Source organism: Rhinolophus ferrumequinum, chromosome 7, assembly GCF_004115265.2.
Source record: "Rhinolophus ferrumequinum isolate MPI-CBG mRhiFer1 chromosome 7, mRhiFer1_v1.p, whole genome shotgun sequence".
Lineage (NCBI taxonomy): Eukaryota > Metazoa > Chordata > Mammalia > Chiroptera > Rhinolophidae > Rhinolophus > Rhinolophus ferrumequinum.
Window position 1 is genome coordinate 45,669,123 of NC_046290.1, and position 26,072 is coordinate 45,695,194.

The following is a 26,072-nucleotide window of genomic DNA, read 5'->3' on the forward strand; positions in this document are numbered from 1 at the left end:
CTACATTTTTATATTGTTTGACTAGTTTATAATAAGCCTGTAATTAATGTTGTAATTTAATGTTGTAATTAAAAGAAAACAAAAGTTTTATTGTAATAAATCACAGCCATGAGTATAATGATTAAAAAACAAACAAAAAAGGAAGAAAACAAACGTAAAGTTTTTGTGTTTTCTAAACCTCCTTGTGTTTGAAACAGTCATGTATGAGTTTGTTTCCTGGAGTAGCAGAGTAAACTGAACTCACGTCAAGTGGCATAAAGCCTAATCCTGCTTCCACCCTAACTTGCTACGTCCCCTGTAGTGCTGCCAATACAGTAGCCACTACTCACATGTATCTCTGGAGCCCTGGGACTGTGACTATTGCAAATTTATATGTGTTATAATTGTAAAATACATGATACATGCCAGTCATTTGGTAGAAAGAGAATGTAAAGTACCTTTTTAATAATTTTTTACTTTGATTACATGTTGAAATTATATTTTGGAGTTAGAGGGCTAAGTAACATTATTAAAACTGATTTCATGTATTTCATTTTACTTTTTAAAATGAGGCTACTTGACAACATACATGGCTTGCACTTGTGGCTGCTCTGGTGGCTTCTCATCACACTTAGATTAGAACTCAGACCTAGATTAGAACTCATGACCTAGAGGGCCCTGTGCGGTGTCTCATCTCCTGCCACTGCCCCCCTTGTGCACTCCATGCTGCACCTGGTTCTTTCTGAGATGTGCCAAGCCCATGGCCTCAGGCTGGAAGGCACTACATCTGCATCACTGAGCCTTTCTCCTTTACTTCACTGAGCTCTCTTCCCAGGGAGCCTTCCCTGACCATCTTCCATCATCTTCTCTACCCTTTTATCCTGTTTCGTTGTTTCTCGTAACTCTTACTGATATGTGAGATTGTATTTTTCTTTTTCTCGCTTGTTTATTTCACTTGTGCATTGTCTCCCCTGCTAGAATTTAAGCTCCACTAGATTATAAGTCCCACTGGAGTTTAGGGCAGGATCTGTGTCTTGTTTATCCTTTCCTTATTCTCAGCACCTAGAACAGGGTCTGCTCTCAGAAAAGAACAAACTTGAGCAAGGCATTTAATGGCACATTTAAATGTCATATGTCACATTATTATGTCATTCAAAATGTTGAGGAAAAAATGTTACAACCATTGAAAAATGTTTTAGTGAATTATCCACTAAATAATAATTATGATTATTAGTGAATTAATAATCATTAATAATCATTAATTCACTAAAAGTGAATAATCAACTGTATTCTTTGTTTGCCAAAAGAGGATCTTAGTTGTGTTAGACTCTACTTCCTTAGTGCTCAAGTACACTTCTAGCTGCTGTCTCATGTTAATATGCTGCCAGCCAGGTTCCAGGCCCACCCCCACCAGGGTTTATTGCTTGTTTCTTTTCTCTGAAGCATGGCAGAACGACATTTCATGAAGATGTTCTTTACTGTATTCCTGAAACCCAGGTAGCTCTTACTATACCTCTTGCTTCTTGTTCAGTCTGCCCATCGCCAAAGGCATGACAGCCACGAGGAAGTGGGCAGCATTTTAAATTTTTGAAAAAGAAATCCTTGGCCTATCAGAGATATATCTGAGACGTAAGGATGCCACTTGAGTAATGTATGCACAAAAATAAGTCCTGGACAGGTGACATGCAGTGTAAGGAAAAATACTCCCGTAATAGTTTTAACTAACTATTGTTTTTCTTCATTAGCGCTTACGAGGTTTCTTCTCAGATTCCACATCATTCAATATTTTGATGGATATGTTATTTATCAAAGGCAAATATAAAAGTAAGTATTATAATTCATATTTGCTGAAAACTTCAGCTGTCTTTGCTGGTGTAGCAGTTAGAGAAACAATAGACCGTGCAGAAATGATGCCTGCGTTCCTGATGAGTGCCTGAATTATGGACAACTCATTGTTTAAGTGTGAAAGCATTGCATCGTACGATGCTTTAGTTCTTTCTGTATAACCTGATCATTAATTTTGAAATGTAGTTGGTTGCTAAATGACTTTGACTAATAGCTTTTATTGTGCGGAAATGCACGTTTCAGTAGATGGTGCTGAACCAATTAGAGCTCTGGAGATCAACAGTAGAGGACTCTGAACTCACTTGAATGCATTTAATGTTGCTGACTTTTGGCAGGTGCATTGGAAGTATTGATCGAGATGAAAAACCAAGATGTGAAGTTCAGCAAAGATACCTATGTCCTTGCTTTTGCAATTTGCTACAAACTGGTAAGACTATCTCCTGTTAACCTTCAGAGCATTGTGGATAGTGTTTGAGAGAGGATTTATTTATTTTTTTTCTCTACAATAAAATTCAGTTCTTCTGATGTCTGTTTTCCATCTGGTGCAGAGATTTCCATTTTAATTGTGTTCATTTTTAGAAAACTCAAGTTAGCCATGTCAGACAGTTTTATTATGGGAAAAGCAATTTTATCATCTTTCCCTCTTCTCTGGCAATTGCGTAGATAGAACAGAAAACAGTATGCTGGGTTCAGCTCTGCTTTCAAGTAGTCTTGCTCCCATGTTCATGCTGGACTCTACTGGACCAGTTTTCTATGTGGCCCTCTCCAATGGAAATCTTACATCCTTCATTGGCAAACTCAAGGCCTACTCTGTCCTCATCTGTGAATTTTTCTATTGTCACCTAAGTTGGCATCTCCTCCAACATCCCTTGATTGTACTCTATTTGTATCACATATGTGGCACTTGTGACACTGCCTCATGTTGTACTAAGTAGTAGCACATTTCATCCTCCCCACTAGAGTATAAGCTCCTTGAGGTGTATGCCAGCACCTAACACATGGCCTAGTACAAAATCAGTCTTCCATAAATGTATGTAACATTAAAGTGAACTCTGAGGAGAACATGACTCCTAAGTCCCCATGTCATTACTGTATCAGGATTTTTTCTTACACATAGAAACTATTTCATTATTGAATGAATAAATGAATGATAAGTAGTGCATTGACCAAGGTTCCATGCACAACGGTAGTCATTCATGCCATTTAAACTTTGGAAACTTAAAACCATTTTATGCTGAAAACAAAAGAACACCAAGCAAGATAGAAGAACATGGGCCATTGAAAAACTCCCCTCAAAAGTGTAGCAATACCAATTTTCCAAAACAAGAGGGGCAGTTGGGTTACAGTGGAAAGAAAACCAACCTGGAAATCGAGAAACTTGGAGGCTAGTCTTAACTTTTGCGTTAACTGGCTTTAAACTGGTCACTTTCCTTATTTGTGAAATGAGGGTGTTGGATTCAGAGTTCAGTAAATTTTTTCTATAAAAGGCCAGACAGTAAATATTTTAGGACAGGGGCCCATATGTGGTCTCTGTCACATATTCTTTGTTTGTGTTTTTACAAACCTTTAAAAATGTAAAAACCATTTTAGCCATAGGCTGGATTTGGCCTGAGGATCATAGTTTGCTGATCCTTGAATTATTCATGATCCTTCCTAATCACACCATTCTATGGTTCTGTGAAACAGAAGGCCAAGAAAGTATTAGGTGGGTGCAAAAGTAATTGCAGTTTAAAAGGTTAAAAATAATTGCACAACACTTGAGCATCAGTTATTTAGCATAGTGATATCCAGTTTTATAACCTACTTGGAGATGTCCTCCTGAGTGTATACTGAAGTGGAGAGAACTTCATTCTGCCACTTACAGAGGGCCAGAGGATTTTTCTCCCCTGTGTTGTGTCCAAGAATAGCTTGTTTCACTCAGTGGAATCTGGAGTTGAAAAATTGAACTGGTCAGCCATTACAAGATCCAAGCCAATTCTCAGACCTGTCCTCTCTCATCAAATTCAGGTTTTACTTTAGGATTTGAGTTGTGAATCATGTCATGACATATATACACAGATGCAAAGCTGATGCTGCTCTCCTAAACCTAATCCACCCACGTCATGTACAAAGGAGAGGATGCAGCTGGCTGCTGGTTTGTGTATCACTCACTTGGAATTGTTTTTAAGTTTTCTGTTTTCATGGGATTCTTTCATGATTTATGTTCAAATTAGTGTGCATACTTTCAGATATTTGACTTATGTGGATATTTTTAGATTGGAGCTTTATTGTTTAATAGAGTAGTAGGCTGACTATACTTTTACATTATGGTACCTGTGTCTAGAAACCAGCCTGCCCAGATACAAAGAGACCTGTATGTTTGCTGGTGGAACTGCCCCAAGTTGGAAAATTGACAAAGAGCTTTAAAAATAAAGTTAATTTAGATTTGAGCTGCTAATATATAGATAACCTCATCTATTTGCAAATATTCTCTATATGGTTCTTAATCTTTTAAGGGGCTTGAGATAGGCTCTGAGAAATTCTTGCAAAAGGAAATGTGAAATGCTGAGGATTATTAATCATTTTAATCAACTTGAAGTTTCATGGCATTTGTTTATAGAGCAATCTTATCTCCTTCCAGAATAGCCCTGAGTCTTTTAAAAAAATTATTATTAATTTCAACATAATGATTGGACATTTACAAACCTCACAAAGTGATAATCCCACCAAATCTACTACCCATGTGACACCATACATAGCTATTGCAATACCATTGACTATATTCCCTATGCTGTACTTTATATCCCATAACTGTGTGTGTGTGTATATATATATATATTTTTTTTTAAGTTATAGTTGACATTCAGTGTTACTTTATATTAGTTTCAGGTGTACAGTGTGGTGGTTAGGCATTTATATAATCTATGAAGTGATCCCCTCAATAAGTCTAGTACCCACCCACCTGATACCATACATAGTATTTATAACACTATTGATTATAGTCCCCATACTGTATTTCACATTCCTGTGACTATCAGTTTGTACTTCCTAGTCCCTTCACCTTTCTCACCCAGCCCCCCAATCCCCATCCCATCTGGCAACCATCAGTTTGTTCTCTGTGTCTATGAGTCTATTTCTCTTTTGTTTGTTCATTTATTCTGTCCTTTAGATTCCACATATAAGTGAGATCATGTTGTATTTGTCTTTCTAAGTCTGACTTATTTCAGTTAGCATAATATCCTGTAGGTCCATCCATGTTGTTGCAAATGTAAGATTTCATTCCTTTTTCTGGACAAGTAATATTCCATTATATATATGTACCATATCTTCTTTATCCAATCTATTGATCAACATTTCTGTTGTTTCCATATCTTGGCTATTGTGAATAGCACTGCAGTAAACATAGGGGTGCATATATTTTTTTGAATTAGGATTTTGGATTTCTTTGGATAAATACCCAGGAGTGGAGGATCATAAGGTAGTTCAATTTAATTATTTAAGGCCCCTCCATACTGTTTTCAGTAGTGGCTGTACCAGTTTGCAATCCCACCAACAGTGCACAAGGGTTCCCTTTTCTCCACATCCTTGTCAACACTTGTTTCTTGATTTATTGATGCTAGCCATTCTGATAGGTGTGAGATAATATCTCATTATGGTTTTTATTTGCATTTCTCTGATGATTAGTGATGTTGAGCATCTTTTCCTATGTCTGTTCGCCATCTCTATGTCCTCTTTGGAGACATGTTTATTCAGATCCTCTGCCCGTTTTTTAATGGGAGTGTTTGGTTTTTTGGTGTTGAGTTATATGAGTTTTTTATAAATTTTGGATATTAACCCCTTATCAGATGTATCATTGCAAATATCTTCTCCCCAGAATAGCCCCGAGTCTTTCAAAATCTGTACTACATTAAGAGAAGAAGCCCTAATCAAAGGAGAAGTCCTTTCCACGAGAGCATCCTGTTTTGCTGTGGCGTTAGCTCTGAATCAGGTAAGGCTTTGGGGTGCACGTAAGTGACGTGGAAATGGGCAGTGTGTTGCCACTTTCATTTGTTCTTGCTTTTATTTATTTATTTTCCCTTCTGGCTGCATCATAAAGAAAAAGTCCACATAAAGAAGCCAGTTCTTGTGGTGCCATGGCACCTGCATGTATACCTATACCTCCACAGAATGTCTCCATTTACAGTCGAGGACATAATGTGCATTGCTATTTAGAAGGGGCTGGCTGGGATCCTGTGAAAATCAGTGAGGGAAGCTGCCCTCTGACAGAATTGTCTCAGGTAATTCAAATGCAATTTTAAGTGATCAGTTTACTATGTAACGTTCTCAGAGAACAGTCTAATATTTTCCAAAGCTGAATTCACCCCAGATGCCCGAGGGCTCCCACAATGAACCCATTGTAGAAGTGGGGTCCATTATATTTCGTAGTTAGACCCAAATACTCTTATTTAGAAGATACTTCAGTGATCTTTTAGCCTCCTCTCTCACTGGACACAGGCAGCTGCGGTTCAGAGAAGAGGGGACCTCCCTGTTGTCACACCTCAGTGAAGGACAGTTAAAACTGGAATCCTGGAACACCCCCTCTCTTGAAAAATTCCTCCCAAGATGTCCTATTCCAAAGCCTACGAAAATGTGAACTACTTTACACATTTAATATGGAGAAAAAGGACATTTTATGGCAGCAAAAATAATAAGCAAGCTAGGTTTATTTATCTGCCTGGTAAAATATGGCTGGAGAACTCTTGTTTATCATTATTTAGAAGTGAAAATATCAGGGTAATCCGTTTCCACTACTGGGACCGTCATGGAAGGACAAAGGCTTAAGGAATACACACCAGCTTCCACTGCTTTACCTTTCTGAGTTTCCCTCTCTGGCTAGGGGGATTGCTTTGTATTCTTAGTCTGTCAGGAGTTGAAGAAGATGAATGAAAGTCTCTTCTTAGGAATATGTTCTCTGTTTCTCTTTGTTGTTCCCATATTTCTTCCTTTATGAGGTTAAATAATGCCATGTAGGATACAGATAGACATCTCAGTGTTACATTGTGACTGTTAAACTATCATTATGAATCTCGCATTGGAGCATCATAAAGTGCCTTTCTTGGTCTTATTTAATGCTTTTTCCTTGAATTCAATATTGTCTAATAATATCTCCACCCCTGTTTTTGTTTGTTCATCTCTTTAGTTTGGTTAGGTTTGCATTTACCTGACATACAGCTTTTTCTGTTCTTTTATTTGCAATCTTACTGAATTATTTTGTTTTAGGTTTGTCTCTTTATACTGCATAGATTTGGACTTTGCTTTATAAGGTACTGCTAGTCTTTTAATATAGTGCATCTGTATGAACAAGACATATTTAATCTTAGGTTTCAGTTATGCTTTCTATTTTTATAACTTTTTAGATAACTTATGTCATGTGGTGGTTTTATTTTGGTATATATTTCTGCTCTAGTGGTTACTTTAAAACCATAACTTTATTTAATTATCTTAGTTCTCTAATTCTTTTGACAGTACCTATTAATTCCTGCTGTAAGTAATGGTGAAATTAGTATATTTCTTCTTTTTCCTCTCTTATTTTACTTCTTCTTCACCACCCAATTTTGGTTGATATGTTATCTTTCATAGTATTCACTTTTCCCTTAAATATGCTTTATTTGTCAGCTTTAAATGATTTTTTTTGACCCCAGGTAATAAAGATAAGGAAATGGGCATACTCTCTCCACCGCTTATCTTCCTTCTTCTCTTTCCGACTTTTGTTAGTATTATCATTTCTTCATTATACAGGTGTGTAACATTTATGATCCATTCTGTGACCATATCCCCCACATTGGTTTTAGTCTTATATATATTTAAATATGTTCATTGTTTACTGCTACTTGTTTTACTATTGATTTTTCAGTCATCTCTTTATGACCAAAGTGTGTCTTCTGGTAAATTCTTCAGGGGAACAGTGTTCCCCAAGTTCTTGCTATTTAAAATTATTTGCCTGTTTTTTTTTTAATTGTTCAGTGAAATATAAAATTTTGAGGTAACACTTGCTTTTCTTGAGTTTTTTTAGCTATTGCTCTTTCGTCTTCTAGTATGGTATATTGCCATGGAGAATCTGCCGCCTGCCTGAGTTTTTCCCGTTTCTGAGTGACTTGATCATGTTCATTTTTCTCATTTCTGTATCCATGGAAACACTTTTAGCTGGGATTTCTTCATCTGCCAGTTATTTCCTTATTTTCTTCTGCTATATTCTTTTTCTCTTCTTTTTTTTTCTCGTAGTGTCTTTATATTAGATCATGTGCTGATTCTTGTTTGATCATTCATCACTGAAAAACGTAAGTTTCTCTTAGACAAGCCATTGCAGAAGATCCATGTCAGAGAGAGACCAGAGCTGTGTTGCCATGTTTAGGCTAGCAGGATTTTTCTTTATGTGATGCAGAGTTTTGCCTACATATATGCATAGGCTTTATTTCTCTCTGGCCAATGGGAGAAGGCATGGAGGTGGTTTTCAATAAAAAGTCTCTTTGCTGCTGCTATAGTGACATACTGCTTCCTGCGACTGTGGCTTATCTGTGTAAATCCTTGATTAGCCTTAGTTCTGCCATCAAAAGGATCCAGAGGATTCCTCATTGCTAGTCATAAACTCTGTTACCATCATTGTAAACAGGAATTCAGGTTTTTCACTGCCGTGCCCCTCACCTTTGAGAACTACTTTGTGGGCTCTTTCTGAGATACGTAGCAGTGTTGTCCTCTCACTGCCTTCTCTGGCCTTCCCCTGCTCCACCGCCAGTGTTTTGGGCAGTGCTTTCACCTCTTCTGTGGCTTGAAGTTTCTGCTATGTTCTAATTATGTCAAAGATGGGGCTAGCATTTTTGTTTCTCAATATTTTTTTAAAAATCTCATTCTAGTGGGAAAAGCGAAAATGTCAACTTTATGCCTCCCTCTTAAACACTGGAACTCAGGCACGTCCTTGAAACATTCGGTAACAATGCACTGTAGGATGCGTTTTATAGAATAGTCATTCTTGATTACCAAAAAATGTTTTTTCTTTGTGGACTTCAAAACCCTGGGGCACCATGAACAGGAATATTCTGATATCTTCAAATGATCTTTATGATAGCAGAGTAATGTTCAAATGACTTGGGGTATGACTTGTTTTTCTTCTTTCTAGAACCAGGTGGAAAAAGCTATATCCATTTTCTCTCAAATCATGAAGCCAGAAAGCATAATCTGCACTAATTTAAATGTAAGTGACTTTATGTTTTAAAGTAAGGCTTGAAATGGACTAAAATGATGACTAGAGGTTTTTGTTTGTACACAATGACTTGATCTCTTGAGGGCTTAATTCAATTCATTCATTTATTGTGCGAAAGTTACAATATAGTCCCTGTGAGAGGATTCAACACAGCCTATGCTTCCAGGAGTTTGTAAATAGGTGGGAAATATAGATATGCTTAGATGTAAGACATAGGTAAATGCTGCAACTATAACACATGACTACAGACGACTGTAGATGTAGAGAGAAGGGAGATGGACACTCCAGTCTCTTTACTAAGACTTGAGAGAAATCCGCGTGCTAATTGCATCCCATCCATGCTACCTAACTCATGGAATCAGTATACCTACGGTGCATAAAACACTGCCTGATGTGGTAAACGTTCAATAAATGTTAGCTATTTTCATTCTTATGCTGCCAGCCTGCCATGGCCCATCTGCCCCAGTGAGCAGTGAATCACCTAAGGGACTGGGCACCTAAGTAGAAGCTGCAAATCAGAGTGGGTGGGTCAGCCTGAAAAGCTCACAGGCTCAAGCAGGTCTGGGACGCCAAGGTGGCAAAGGTCCCGAGTCTAGAAGTTGAACTTATTTAAGCCAGCAATACCGGTAAGCCAAACAGATTAAGAAGCCTGGTCTTCCAGCAGATATCGTATGTCTTTTATCATCTCTGCTTCCTACTGGATATGAACTGCTTTGGGTATCCCAAATACGTACCTGCTTCTGAGAGAGAGGCCTGCAGATGCTCTCATTTCATGATTGGGCAGAAGTAGAATTGCAAAGATTCCAAGTGGTCCATAGCATCATGTAGGAAAGAAATACAGGAGAGTGTGATGGTGAGACAGGTTTTATATGGGCCATTAGTAGCTTTTCCTAGTTGAAGTGAGGTTGTGGAGATCAAGAAGGATTGGTGGCGAGATATTGAAAAGAGTGAGATCAACAGGGTTTTAATATAGTTTAGCTAAGGTACCATGCTAGATACTTTACATTTGTTGGTTCACTTTATACAACTTGTCAGAACAATATGTCTCCATGTTATAGATGTGGAAAACAAAGACTCAACGGGTAAGTAAAGTACCCAAGTTCTCCCAGTTAATTAAATAGCAGAGTCAGGATTTTAACACAAACAAATCTGTTTGAATACAAAACCCAGCCACCAGCCAGATCTACAGAGAGAAAGGCTATGTCTCTTTTCTCCAGGATTGGGACTAACTGCTCCTCCTGAATAATGAAAAGAACATAGGACTGGATGCCAAAAATCAAATCTGCTGTTAGTGCACCCTTGACTTTAGATTCCTCATCTATTTCAATCCTTGGCTATCTCTCACAGTTGTTAATGAGAATCTAGCAACAATTTTTTTGTTTTCCCAAATGAGAAAATGCTTTGGTGGAAATAAAACATGAGCCTGCCTAGAGTGAAGCTGTCCACTCACAGTAGGAGGAGAAATCCAAAGCATGGTGGGAAGTGTACTCGTGAGCCCGGGCAGCTGGAACCACTCCCTTTCTCTGAGAACAGCTGGGAAGCAAAGGCAGCTGATAAGTGTAGGGACTGGGCATGTTTCAGGCAAGGACTATGTGAGGAGGCTTGAGTTAATCCTGAATGTGAATTATCCTCTCCACGAATTGAGTCACAGAATTATCTATTGTCAGCAAACGTAAAGATAGTTTTGCTTAAAAATTCTCAGGAAATTCTTCCAAATGTCCAATCTAAATTTCTCATATTTCAATATAAGCCTGTTTCGTCTTCTTCAGGAATGATGAAAAAGAGATGGTTGCTATTCTCAGGTTTAATCATCTTTCAGACTCTGGGTCTCTGTTATTAGAATGGGTTTTTTGAAAAAATGATTTAATGGGCCCGAGCTTCTCCAAGTGTGAGTCACCTGTTTGGAATCCTTAAGGGTGATTTGTTAATCATTAAGAAATGGAAACCTGACAAGTAAGTTGAGTAGAGTCTGTTCAGTAATTTTAGCAGAAATAAATGACATGTTTTTTTCCTGATCTACTTTAAAAATTAATGCCTGAAATCCTTTTTCTGCTGCCAATTGGAATTTGAACTTACTCAATTATTCCTCCTCAATTTTTTTTTCATTGAAATTGCTCCTTCTGCCAATATGACCCAGAGGGTCTGGTTTCCCATTTTTCCCAGCTAGTATGTGCTGTGTTTTGCGCTGATTTAGCAGATGATCTCATCGAAGCACATACATGTTGACTTCGCCCTTTTGGTCTGAATTTAAACCCATCAACCTTAAAAGAACTATGCTCCCTCTTTAGTGATGCTGCTTATATCAAAGGGTTAATTTCCTCTTCCAATTATGTCTTAAAGTATCAGAGACCAGCACAGGGTAACTTTCCACCAATTCTATTTGAATTCTAATCATTTCTCTAGAAATCTGTCATGTCCCCAAATGGACACTCATTTTGGAACTGAATTACCTTGGAAGGGAATTAACAAGTGGTTAGTTTTGCTGCTTTTATCATTTATTTAACACAGGTGAATGCTTTAGTGCTCTTTTCTCCTACTCACTGAGGTCACCTAACGTTCTCGCTCATGCTGGGAAGTCTCTTAGGCTGCACAAGTAGGAAGAGACAGGACTCGTTTCTCGTAAATCTCTTTGTGGCAGCATCTCACCTATGCGTATAAGTTAAGAATTGCATTTGATAGCGAGCAATGTAGATTCAAAACAACCCTGAGCGTTTGTACAAATTAGAGGCTTTTTCTTTCATAGAAAATCAGAGGTGGTCAGTCTAGGTCTGGTGTGACACTCCATGATATCATCAGAGAACCAGTCTCTTTCTGTAATTCCATAACACTGTCCTACGCACGTGACTTCCATCCATGGCATCGCTTTTCCAGCAAGAAGTAGGAAGAATGGAGAAGGACAAAGAAGTTTGCGCTTTTAAAGGATGCTTTCCAAATTGTCTCTACCAGCTCTACCAAGGATGCTACCAGCAATTGGTACTTACATGTTATTGGCCGGAACTTAATCTCATGACTACATGTAGTTGCAAAGAAACCTGAGTTCCATACATGACAGCATCAGTTAAAGTTGAGGAGTCCTGTTGTCAAAAAAAGAATGGGAGAATGGATATTGTAGCAGTCTCTACTACACTATGATATTCTACTTCAAATATAGCAAACTTAAAAAGAAAATAAAAAAAGAAGTGCAAATTTCTGGCATGTTTAGGGTTTCTGTTTTCTTTTTCCGTCAAAGATATCCAGTGATTTTTCAACATACTCCTGAGGCCACAGAAAATCAGATTAGCAGGAAGTATGTGTTCTTTTAATAGTTTTTCTTACCAACATTACCCCTGCTCCTTGCTAATTCAATTTTCCTAGCCTTTGTTTGAAATCTGTAAGATGAAAGCTATGTACTGTACCCGGATTTAGTGTTTCTTAATTGTACCCTGAGATTTCGATTTGAGACAAGCTCTTAGTTTAAAATTTTCTCTTTGCCTTTCATCAGTAACTGCCTCACCTGTTTCATCCTTCATCAGTATACTTCAAGGTATTGAATTTTACTCTTGAAATCCCTACTGCCTACTGCAGTAATCAGAGATAGTTGCTGAAGGCACGGAAAGAAATTGGGAAAGTTTATGGAAGAAAGTTGAAATCTTCCAGAAGCACATCATTAATAGTTTTTAACATGCATCTTCAGGGGGCTTACCCTTGAAAATTGCTGTGCCCCCCTTCTTATTCATTAGTACTGAGGGTCTACTAGATGCCAGGCACTGGACAGGTAGCAATTAACAAGGTAGGATTGTCCTTGCCCTCGATAAGACAGACCACTGCCAACCAAATTTGGTTTGGGTTTTATTAACAAGGGTTAAGAGCTATGAAGAATGGAGATTTTACTCTGCATGCAAGCTAATGAGTTAGCCTGCCACAGTTTCATGGATGCTGGCAGAATGTACACGACATCGGGAGGTAAAGGACAGTTTATGACTCATGGCAATAGCCTTAGTTAGAGTATTAGCATTTTTGTGTCAGTTCCCTGAGCCCTACTTCCCACAGGGTGCTGTGAAGAGGTCTATATGCCTCTTAAACACACAGGGGCTACATATTAAGAGAGGAACCCTGAATTTGAGGAACCCAAATCTCTTAGAATGGTGTGTAAGCATGCCTTTGCTCTGTGTGAGACACTTTGTCTCTCTTCCCAGGCTGTTGGTTATACAAACATCTTTGAGAAAATAGTTTGGAATAAAAGCTGTCAGTGCTTACGCTCAAATGTGAGAGACCCATGAAGAGTTGTCCCCTGCAAAGGGTGTGCTCAGAGTTAGCCTGTGCGTTAGAACACTGAATTTAGATCTAGTCCTGTGGATTTAGTCTACTTGGCATCATTTCTTTCTGTTCTTCAGGACCAGAGATAACCCTCGGCCTAATCAACTGCTCAGCAAACATAAGATGTTATAAAATGGACTATTGAGAGAACTTAGCTGGTTTGGTATCAAAAATGAATATCTCTTCCAGAAAAACTACCTTTTCTAAGGATCAAGAGCCTTAAAAATGTTTATACCCTTTGACTTTGTAATTTCACCTCTGGGAGTTAAGTCTAAGAAATCAACATTTTATAAAAAATATGCATGTTTAGCAACATAAGAAAGCATGATATTTTATTTGATGCATTATTTTGTTTATATGGTCAATTGCTATATAGTATTCATTCATCATTAAAAGATTTTCTTTTTTTCTAAAATTTCTTTTTAATGCTATAAGAAATTGTTCACTACACAATGGGATTTATAGATGATGTAATACAGAATTGTACACCTGAAATCTATATAATTTTACTAACAATTGTCACCCCAATAAATTAAAACAAAAAAAGAACAGAAAAGAAAATGTTCATTGTATAATTGACAGAGCAGAATCAAATTTGGGGGGAATTAATATGTTTGGAAGATAACACATAAACTTATAAATAATGGTTAACATTAGTTGGTGAATTCAGAGTTATTTTCATTTTCTTTAAACATTTCTGTATTTTCTAAATTGTACTAATGAATACTGGTGATGAGGGGGGAAAATAATATTCTTATTGTTTTCCTTGTGTTACTTGTGTCTGTCTGATGGAAGGTAGTTAGTAATATCATTTTGAAAGCCAAGTACAGTACCCAGTTTTTTGAAAATTCCTTAATTGCAGTAGTATAAATAGAAGTGCCTCACTAAAACGTTAACTAGCTTCCACTTTATACCTGCAACAACATATGTGCCTTCAATTTCTTAACCAAAAATAAATAAATAAATAAATAAATAAATAAATAAATAAATAAATGTCAAGGTATCGTTTGCCCTAAAGGCAATCTTAGGAAATTGTCTGATTGCCATAGCCTCGAATCTAGAGGAAATAGGGAGGAAGAAGCTGATAGTAATGTTTATTGATTATCTTCTGTGTGCTGGTATTTTACGTAATGTTCACAGTAACTCAAAATGTAAGATGTAAAGGTATTTTCCTCATTTTACAAATAAAGAAATTGAAAGAGAGATTAAGTATCTGGCCAGAATCATGCAGCTGATAATTGCCTGAGTTGGAAATCCAGCCCCAAATCTACGCGTGCTCCATTTCTACCTGTAAGTGAGTTTTGATGTTGTGGTATTTTGATTAGCCTTTGGAAAACAAGTTTGGGCTGATGGACACACATTTGGAGCAGTTTTTTGACCTTGTGCAAGCAAACAAATTAGGAAATAGCATGAAAACGGGGTACGTACCTATGTAAGCTTATCTAACGGTGCGTTTCTCAATGTTGAGTACTGACTGACTCTTGGTTTTGCTTGCATCTTCTTTTCATTCAGATTATGATCCATATCCAGTCAAATATGTTTAAAACCCTGATGGAAATACTAAAGGATGCTACAGAGAGAAATTTATCAAGATATGTGAAAAAACATGCGTTCTCAGAAGAAGTGGTGAGTATGGGGTTGCTACAGAAATCATTTACAGGTGAAGGGCACCCTTTAAAAAGGCCACCTCCTTAGAGAGATGGTCAAATATGGCAATCTCTCTCATTCCTATTGTAAGATTTCTCTGTGTGGGTGCAAAGATTTTTTCCTTCCAACGTAATATAACCTCTGAAATGCTAGGAAAACTTTTTCCCTTGACGTTTTTCTTTTCCCCACACTGTTTGCATGGATCCTGGCTCTCTTTTGATTTTTCCTAACCCTCAAGCCTCCAGTACCTTCTCCCCAGTCCTGACTCTTAGTGATGACCGTACTTCCTGTTTCCCGGAGGAAAATAGAAGCAATGAGAAGAGAACTGCTGCCCCATCGCCCGGCCTTCTTGCTCCTCTCCCTGTGGGCTCAGCCTGCCCTCCTGAGGCCATGGTGACAGCTCACACCTCTAGAGAGAGCTCCCCAGTTGTGGCCAGGAGCCGTCCCCTCTGACCCACTCCAGGGCATCAGCCCAGAAGTTTCCTCACCCTCTCTGAGCATCATTAATGTCCCCTTCTCTGTGGATCATTCCTGTCAGCAAACAATGGGCTATGGGATCTCTTATCTCCCCTATTTAAACAAATGCAGAGTTTAGATAGGAAGACAGCCTCATAAAGTCAGTTCTTCCCAAGTTAACGTGATAATGTAACATCCCATTAAAAATATAATTCCATAAGGGTTTTTTTCTGTAGTTAGGGTTTGGTACCATGTTTCCCCGAAAATAAGACCTATCTGGACCATCAGCTCTAATAAGTATTTTGGAGCAAAAATTAATATAAGACCTGGTCTTATATAAGACCCGGTATTATATTATGTTATATTATATTATATTATATTATATTATATTATATTATATTATTATATAAGACTGGGTCTTATAGTAAAATATAGTAAATTATAGTAATTTACGGTCTTATATTAATTTTTGCTCCAAAAGACACATTATAGCTGCTGGTCCGGCTAGGTTTTATTTTCGGGGAAACACAGTAGGACGAACAGCGGTGAAAACTCTGAAAGAAGAGCAGGAGGAGGTGCTAGACCTGCCAGATATTAAACCATATTAACGCTTTTATAATTAGAATTGTGGTTTTAGCTCCTGAATAAATCCACTAATAGAACTGTATAAATGTTTTGCAAAATTCTAAAAGAAAATTAAATAAAAATGAAGAGAAAGAATCAATTTCTAAAAATTGAAAGCAAAATGAAACAAATGAACCCATGTGTCACATTGATGGCTTAAGCATACAAAGACAGTAATTATAAGTCACTTGAAATTTAGTGATTTGTATATTTCTAGTAGTATATAGCCTAAAGGGGGAAAAAAAAAAGAACTGTAAAGAAAACATAAATGACTGGCAATGATCATAGGGCTAAGAATGATACAGGTACTGTCATTTTGACAACGAAGGGGCCTGTTGGCTGGTTCTCCTTCGCAGCTTTCCTCCCTCCTTCCCTTGCCTTTTATACTACTGGTCGGGGCTGGCGGCTGAGATGGCAGGATTGGCAGTAGAAGGTAGGTGGCTGCCTTCTCCCCCTCCGCCACACCGTTGCCTTCCACACTCTATCCCATTTCCTCACTTCCCCCAACGGCTTCTTCCTGCTGGTTAAGGGTGCTTGGCAGGAAACTAACTGATATGATTAAATTTAAGGCTCTTTCTCTTTGGGGCTTGAGCTCTGTGTAAATTGTGACCCACCCAAACCCTTTTGGAATAGTAGGGGCATTGGAAATGTAAACAGATTCTTAAGTGCATAATTGTGTGCATGTGTGTGGTACTGACACGTCATCAGTTTCTCAATAGCACTGCTGTTCATCCATCATTCCTTACATCTGGGCCATCAGTATGTTGTCAGCTATATGACGAAAGCATCTAAACAAGCTCCACATTGAAAACTACTGATTGTTTTTATCTGAAAAACCACTTTTTCCCCAAAGCCTAGATGACTGATTTTCTTAGTAGAAAGCTCACACTCTAGTTCATTGTAATCCCCTGGGTGTTGTGAGACACTCAGGGAATTGCCTGTGGAGAAATGAATTATCCACATAACCCAGGTAGCCTTTGAGCTAGTTTTAAATGTTTGTGAGTTTGCATGTAGAGTCTTACATTGTACAACTCTACATTTTACAACTGCTCTACTTAGTGTTTATACCAACAGTTATTAGAATGTCTCGTGTGTGGAGATTAGGTGATATTATACCCCTAGAGGAATGTTGAAAAGATTTGTTGATTTTCTGCAATACTGGGACTGAAACTACTCAAACTTTAACTGTTTCTTCACTGATTTATTTTAAAATGAAATGAACAAACAATGTGGTACAACCTCTTTCCTGCTTGAATTGTAGAATGGTCCCAATGACTCCATTTAATATGTTTGTAGTGATGTAAGGGAACTGACGTCATACGTGCAGTCAGAGAACAGTACCTCAGCGTGGCGTATTTTGCTTTGCTTCTTTTGGAAGCCACAAGCTGCACATTAAGTCACTTCAGCTTGAACATGAGGACTAAACGTGCTATTCTTTTTAAGAACATTAAGAAGTGCTTAAACTTTTTATCTGCAGGTTCAGTGGGGAGCCTTTGTTTGAAAGGAAGGTGTGCAGGTAGCAAATAGGATTATGGTATATTTAGAAAATGACCAAAGGATACGTTAGGGACCTTGATTACAATTAAGTTTCATCAAGAAATGTTAGGTTATATCATTAATAAGGATGGAATTGAGTAGAATGTTTATTTCATTCAGAAAGTAGCTTCATATTCTAATTTTGAGTCCACTCATTTTTGTAGAATTAAGTACCATTCATATACTTGTGACTCTAATATTTAAAGCTCTGGTCTAGACCTCTCCTCAATGCCTCATTCTTGTACCTCTAACAAACTCTTCACATATCCACTTTGATGTTTGACAGGCATCTCAGTCATGTCCAAAACAGAACACTTGACTTTCTCTACATCTGATCCTCCCATCTTTCTATCTCAGTTAATGACATCACCCATCCCCAAGGTATAAAGCCCAAATTGGGATGATATCTTTGATTCCTCCCTTCCCTCATCCCTTCAACAATAAATCCTTTCAGTTTAACCTCCAAAATATACCTCACATACATCTACTTCTCCGTTTTTTCTGTACATTTCCCAGTCTAAACCAGCATCCTCTCTTCTGGGCAATGGTGGGATCGTCCTGAGCAGTCTCCATATTCTCGCACCCATCCGTTCTCTACAGAGCTTTGTAAACCGAAATCCCATTATGTCCCAGCTTAGACCCTGTGATGGTATTTAGAATAAATTCCAAAAAACTTGCCACGCATAACACCGAAGCCAACATTCAAGTGGATGCAATAAGTGAGAAGAGAAAAACCAGGCCAGAGAGAAGAGGATGTAAAAGAAAAGCAAGTGGTGTGTAGAGATACATATACTCTGGAGTACGGACTCCCTATACTTACTTTTTGCCACTACCAAAAGCTAACCTTGGCTGGCAGGACACTAAATAACAGGGACACATACTCACTTGTTCTTGTGAGAATCTGCACATTCAACCTGTCTCTCAAGACTAAAGATGTGTTCATTCCACCCCAAATACACTCTGAAAAATGCCAGAATGGAACGTGTTCCTAACCTAACACACCACATTTCTTCACAAAAGATTTCCAATCTCTGAAGAAGAAAGAAAACCAATCTTACATTGCACTGAAAACCCTACGTATTTTGGCCCTGCCTCCTGCTCTGGTCATTAAATTGGACAAACTTGTTCCATTCATGTTTGAGCTCCTTTTCCTGGTATGTCTCACTGTATAGTTGGTGCCATTTAAACCCCCTTTTATAAAATATTAGGTGTGATTTTCAAGTACAAATTCTGAATTTTGTTTGTAGTTTGTGGAATCCCTTTTAGTCAGTCATACCTCTGTGCCCCGTACCCTGGTTTTTACCACTTTAGGTATACACTATACATTTCTACGTATTTATGTCTCTGCTTCTTGTAGGATCGAAAGAACAAGGAAGAAATCTCTCAAAGATGAAATGACTTGCTTTTTCTGCATTTTTTCAGCTGGCCAAAGTGAGGGAAAAAGTGAAGGATGTGCCCGCGCTTCTGGCCAGATTTGATGAGCTCTATGAGAAACTGCACATAAATGGCCAGGTCACCACCTACACTTTGGATGCTCTGCTCTGCCATACCCCCAAGGACCAGAAATCCCACATGATGCTATTAAACAAGAGGACAGTCAGCCGTCGGACCTTCCAGCCACTCAGCCAGTCCCTGTGGGCTGAATGAGCCTTGGTTCCGACTGCCGTGGGCCCACGTTGGAGGGGGCCTGCTTCTAGTGAGTCCCTGGTGTCCCGAGGAATCAGGCACCGACGCCAGAGGACACTGTACTAGTTAACACTTGGTCTGCTCCTTAATTTCCAAGCTCACTGAGTGCTGCATGCTGACCTGAGAAGTTAATCTGCTCTGCCACTTTGAAGATCTAGATACAAGCGAACAGAAGGCTCAGCTCTCTCTGAAAGGAGGTTTCTCCTGTGTAAACTGGTGAGGATTCTGAAAGCGTCCAGTCCAGCTTCCAGTACCGGAGGAGAACCCAATAAGCAACAGTGGGAAGGAATTTCACTATCAGTGGTCAACTCCTGCTAACTCCGGGAAGTAGGTACTTGCAGATTATACCCTTGCTGAATTCAGAAGGTCTGAATCCCCATTCTACCACGCTGGGGAATAGCCTAGGATTTTCTCCTTGCTTCTGTCATCATTTATCTGTAACCCTAAACAAGATACTTAAGTCCTCATTTTTCCATCTGTAAAATAATAGTGTCTATATGAACCTGTGTGTTCATTTGAAATTTTCATTCAAGGTTCAGTAAGGTCAAATTTTCTCAAAAAATAAGAGAAATAAAACAAACAAAAAAATCCCCCAGAAAACTTCTTGGGATTCCGTTTTGTTTTCTCAGCAGCACAAACAAAACTAGAATTTAGCTCTCAGAACTGATAAGTAAGTGAAAATTTAAATGTCTGCTACTTTGGTCATGGGTAAGCCATGTGCTTTTCAAAATCAGTGCCAACGGAAACCACATAATGCTCTCTGTATTGCTTAGGTTTCTATGGGTCACAAATATTTGATTCTAAAATTTGTCTCATTTGTGTATCATTTTCTCTGTTCTCTCTTTGGATATTTTGTTGTTTTGGTAAAAATAAATGTCATGACAGCAGGTCAGAGTTTTCTCATACTGAGCTGCTACTTGATGGTTTGAAGCACAGCACCTGGTGAGCTGTGCCCAGGTGAGGTTCAGGACTCAGCATCTTCCTAGAGGGCTGCAGACTCTTCAGTGCTGCTTCACAAGCCAAGGCTAACTTTATCGTTATTCGGAGGCAAAACTTGTTCATAGAATCAGAAATTTGAGAGGAGGAGAGATTTTCTGAGTCTCTTATTTAACTCCCTCATCTTTCAGGTTGAGGAAATAACTTGTCCAAATTGGGATCGTTTGTGTGAAGTGGATCTGAAATTAAAATCTAGAATCGTAGTCTCATACCCTTCCCATTATACCACATTATGTCTCTCCTGAGAGAAAATGGGAGAATCTCTTCAGAGATAGAATACTAACGGCTCTCACGACTTACTGTGTGGCATGGGCTCACCTCAGTTTCCTCATTTGTTAAGGGGGAAAATAACCGTCCCCACCTCATAGGTGTGGTCTGAGGATGGAATGAGACAGAGAAAGCAAGCAAGACAGTGCCTGGCACAAAGTAAGTGCTATGTAAACCTTAACTGTTGCTGTTTTACTCTGGTAACATTCAGAATGTCTGCTCCTAGTTGAAGAATTATATAAACAAATGAGTTCTTCCTCCTGCTCAGAAATATCAAAAGAATTTCTTTGCTTATGCTCTGTGAAGCATTAGTAGCCACTTTTAAAGGAAATTCTCTGCCTTCATAGACTCTTAATTGCATCTTGTGTGTCTAGTGCTTTGCAAAAACAAAACAAAACAAACATTTGGATTTCTCTACCTTCAAAGTCTTAGGGAATAATAGGGCATGCTTCCTGTCCCCCAACTTATCTTTTATCTTCTCCAACATCAACAAAGAGCATTCAAATGACTGTTATGCCCTGAGTAGATGTGTCCATGGTTGTTAGCTAACAACCATTCATTAGCAAAAAAAAAAAAAAAACAGCTGTGAGCGATAAATAGCAGCAGTGACCTTGAGCCCTGCAGCTCTGAGCAGTAGGTACCTAGTGTCCTGCTGACTGCAAGAGCGGGGCTATGTGACCTGTCACCACAAGTCATAATGAGGGGCAGCATAGTATAGAGGTAACTGGTGTGTGTAATGGTCACCCTCCAAAAACACGATTCTGAAGGCAAAAAAAAAAAAAAAAAAAGTATGTTGACTATATATTGAGCATTTTATTTTTTAAAATTTGGTTAATTTGTTTGAAAAGTATTTCTTTGCATTCAATGATTTGCCTGAAGCAGCTACTTAGTTTTCAGCAATTTGCCTGAAGTTCGTACTTATTCTGTTAATAAGAATATTTCCCTGGACAGAACATCTTACTCCCCAACTCTGTTATGTGCCTCTGTAGATGTTTTCACTTCTGGTAAATAAATGTCTATTGCTCCAGAATCCAAAAATCGCCCTGGTGAGTACAGAACAGTATGTGAGACACAAAAAGATGTCTCTTTACTTAGGACATCAGGACAGTGTTCTGGTTATCAATTGCTGTGTCAAAAACACTCCAGAATTTAATGGCTTAAAACAACACCAATTATCTGATTATTTCTCATGATCCTTCGGGGATGAGGATAATTGGGCTCACCAGGCAGTCCTTTCTCAGGGTCTCCTGCGGTTGTAGTCAGATGATGGCTGGGACTGGAGTCACCTCAAAGGCTTTCTTCCTCACTTATATTTCGGGCAATTTGATAGCAGGACCTCAGCTGAGGCTGAGGCCCGATCATCTACATGTACTTACAGTAGGTTGGTGCAGAAGTACTTGTGGTTTTTGCAATTATTTTTAACCTTTTAAACCACAGTTACTTTTGCACCAACCTAATACACATCCATCTAAACTAAGACAACATATGGGAAAATTGCGCTGAGCTTGACAAAAACAACCTAAGATTCAAATTTATAACATTTCTATCTACAGATTTGGGAAAATTAAACTTAGTAGATAAAATACCCATTTAAAAAATCACAATGGCAGAAGCTGTGATCAGTGAAATTTGATATGCATTATGCACAAAAAAAGTGTGATGAACCAAATCATTGTGAATTGGTTCCAATGGAAATATTTCAGAAGAGATAAAAAAAAGTGATTAAGGCAATGGTTTAACTGTATTGCATAGGTAATAAAGGAATTAAGATGGCTTAAATGGCATTAATTCAAAAATATCTTCTGAACAAAAATTGATATTGGTGTAATTCTGATTGAAATATTTTTTATTTGCAACATGGACTCAAAACAAGGGGATTAAAAAATGCTGTGTTCTCATGGAGTTTTCCTTCTGCAAGAGGAGCAGATATTAAATAGATAACTGGGCAAATGACCACATGATCATCACTGGGATAAATAATAAGTCTCAGGTGATACTCATATCACCCCGTGACAAAGATAAGTGGTGTGCGCGCGCACACACTCACACACACTAACAGGAGGAACTTTTCTAGATTTTTGTAGCACCAATTATGTATGTCACTCATTTTAACACATAAAGTACATTGCCTTCTGTTGTTACAGAAGTTCTCTCTCCAAATATGTAGAGTCTCCTGAAGGACACAGAAGTTTATCTTGGTTTTAATATGACCCCAAAGTGCCTATGTAGCATAATATTGTACATATAATGGGGACTAATATGTTTTGTAAGAGTGAATTAATTAATGGCTGATTTTAGTTAATATGTATAACCTGCTATGATATGCTTAAGTATCTCACAGCTTTTTCATATACTGGTCATTCTTTTTGTCCCAGTTTAACATATGACAGAGCCAAGACCCAGAGAAGAGGAATGGCTGAGAAGGGGGCCTGGGCTACTAGTGCATTCACACATTGGCCCCAAATCCCTCTTCCAGTTCTGACTCCATAGGGTTCCCTACCCGCAGCATTTCCAAGCACTCAGGTGATCTGAGACAAGTGATTTGGGGAGGAAGGGGCATAGGTGGAGAGCACAAGGGTTCCAGGTATAACTTCCAAGCCGCTAATGAAAGGGGATCAAAACGCCACTGAATTGCCGGTACCCACTTGCCAATCTCGCTCTGCTGACCGTCTGGGGGCTATGGTTTCTAAGGGCTTCAGAGGCAACATTACCAACATGATTAAAGGTGGGGTTGGGGAAAGAAGGCCCAGAGGGGGGAAAACCCCCATGCTGGGCTGCTAATCCCTACCCTGCAGCTGAAACACTCCAAAGCTGGCTGCTTCAGGAGAGAAGGCTCATTTATCAGGCTCCGAGAGGAAAATGCACTGAGAGCTCCTGAGTTGGCCTGAAAGGCATCAGAGCCGCACGATCTGTCACCTGCAGGCCTGCCTGGGAAACGCATTGCTGGGTTAGTGATGCTTCCACCCCTCATCTTCCCAGGCCCAGCCGCTCTCAGAACAGTCCAGTGTCACCACACCATGGAGTCTCCCACATCTCCCTCACTCCCAGGCAGCAACACAATCCTGTTGAATTACAAATGACATCACAAAGGAAGGCTTAAACCCTGCACAAGGACTGCTGCGCGGCTCCCTTTCATTTGGAATCCATGGGTGTAAGTCACATGCCTGGCAACTGAGCAGCAGAACCTCCCACTGCACCCCAGGGGGACACATTATGCAATCACTGAAGTTCAACATGGTTCAGATGAACCTTCGGTTTCATGGCTGGAAATTATTGGATTAACAACGTAGTGTAAGGAGTAAGTACGTTCTCGTAGCTGGTGGCAGGATGGCCACTTGCGTGTCCAAAGATAATTCAACACAAACACTGCTCACTGAGAAACCAGGACAGAACCAAGCAACTCAACATGAGGCTTTGGGGCCATAGGGTTTGTCTCCCTACATAAAACTAGAGAGCAGAAGAAATGTAATTTCCAATCAAATTAAAAAAACCACACCAGCTAATACATAATAAGACCATTTAACAGGCGCTAGGCAAAGCACTTTATATATAGTATCTCGTCTGATCCTCAGATAAGCCTCACATAGTTTTATCACCCCATTTTACAGAAGAGGATCTAAAGCTCAGAGAGGTTAAGTTACTTGCCCACGAATGTAATACTAGGGAATCCGTGGGCACAGGTAGTCCGATGCCAGCGGTCACGTTTTAAACTCTGTCTCTGTATTGCCTGTCCAAATGATAACAGTGTGTATGTGTGTGCGCGAGCACGCACATAGACGTGTGTGCATATAGACACACATACACGTGTGCACTTTTCGGGAGAGGTGATTTATACCATTGATTCCACAAAACCTCAAAGGGGCCTCTGAGCAAAAAAAGGCTAAAATATATATGAATACACATATACATACATATATGAACATGTTATACACATACATACATAAATGTGTATCTTTCTTTTATTTTTATTTTTTTAGTAATCCCTGGCTGGCCTCATGCTCCGTCACCACGTAGTATACAGCTGAATAACTTAGAGTAGCCAGCAGAGGGCGCCCAGAGTCACCATTTTTAAAAGGTGCCAGTTTTCAAAAGCATCTTCCATTTCTGGCATCAGAGAGAACAGAGGTCCACAGGAAAGGTAGCTGTAGATAGACTTTAAGGAAGATATAGGCTATTTCCTTCGTTCAGATTAAGAATTATGCAGTGTCCAAAGCATGTTTTTAGAAAAATGAAACAGCGAGGATGGTCCTCTTCCGGTAGCACACAAATGCAAACGTGTGTGCCCATATGCCAGATGTTTCACTAGAAAACACCCAACTCAGCTCCTTATGAAAGAAAAAGCATGATCCTCTCTCTCACTTGGGAAGGAGTTTTCTCCTAAATGAAGAAGGAAACCTCACGATGAACCGTTTACCTTTATTTTTCTAAAATCACATTAGTGTGTAACAGATGTGCAAAGGAATTCGGCTTTAAATTATTTCTGTTGCCTTTCTATCCTACTCAAATCCATCAAAAATGATAGCAGCCTGACTGTCTCATCCTGCCATCATCAGGAAGGTACTCAGTCTTGGAACTTTCTCCACTTAAGTGAGGGGCATTTCGGCATCCTGGTGTATTGATCACTGCTCATTTTGGGGAATAGGTCAAAGATCAAGTTTCCATTATCATAAACCTTTAATATCCATTCAAGCTTCATAGAGCACTGATTAATGGGATGGGGGTTGGGATTCTGGTGAAAGACATCCACCGAGCTAGGGAGGAGGACAATGGCCCTTGCTCAAGACAACTTGCTCACGAGAACTCAATAGATAACTCTTTGGAGTCACCAAAAATACCTGGACAAGATTCTGTGCAACTGGACTTTCTACAACAACTCATGGGGGTAAAAAAAAAAAAAAAAAAAAAAACTGTTAATTACTCTAAAAGTGGCCCAATGAGTCGGTGTGTGTTGGGCATATTACTAACTCAGGAATAAAGGTCTGGGGGAAAAATCATATACTAGATGCTATTCCCCACATATTTGCTTTGATTTACCTCACTTATAAAATGAAGAAAAGAATCCCAAAACACCTGGCTGATGTCAATTGGGTCAAATTCCTCTAGGACTCTGGAGTTGAGTGGACAGAACTCAGTCTCTCTTTGTAAGCTGCATTAACAAGCTTTTATCCCATTAGGATGTTAGAGATGGAAGAAGGGTCATGTGAAGGTAGTGTTCTACTGCACTGCACAGGGGGAGGTGACAAGATGCCTGCACTGCAAGTAAACAATCAGTGGCATGAAGCTCACTCATGCAGGGTCTGTCTTGACAAAGGGAAGAACTGAGCAGTTAACCGGTGAACCAACTGGTATGAATGGTGGCTCTGGACTTCTACATCCCTGGCCTTCCACAGCCTTTGTTATTCTCTTAGAGTCAAACTATTGAACTCAGTGAACCATGGGTCTGGCCCAAAAGTAAAATAAATCTTCTATTCATATGGACTATTTGAGTCTTTTTAAAAAATCTTTTTCTCCTTTCAATTCCACA

General features: G+C 39.0%; 1 protein-coding gene across 1 annotated transcript in view; it reads left to right on the forward strand.

Moving 5' to 3' along the window:
* Positions 1 to 22,322, forward strand: part of PTCD2 (pentatricopeptide repeat domain 2) — a 30,574-nt gene extending 8,252 nt beyond the window's left edge. The window contains 6 exon segments of the mRNA XM_033110608.1: positions 1,725 to 1,803; positions 2,160 to 2,251; positions 5,678 to 5,791; positions 8,957 to 9,031; positions 14,849 to 14,962; positions 19,022 to 22,322. Of these exon segments, the coding sequence (XP_032966499.1) occupies positions 1,725 to 1,803; positions 2,160 to 2,251; positions 5,678 to 5,791; positions 8,957 to 9,031; positions 14,849 to 14,962; positions 19,022 to 19,246 (699 nt within the window). The 3' untranslated portion in view covers positions 19,247 to 22,322.
* Positions 22,323 to 26,072: the final 3,750 nt, after the last annotated feature.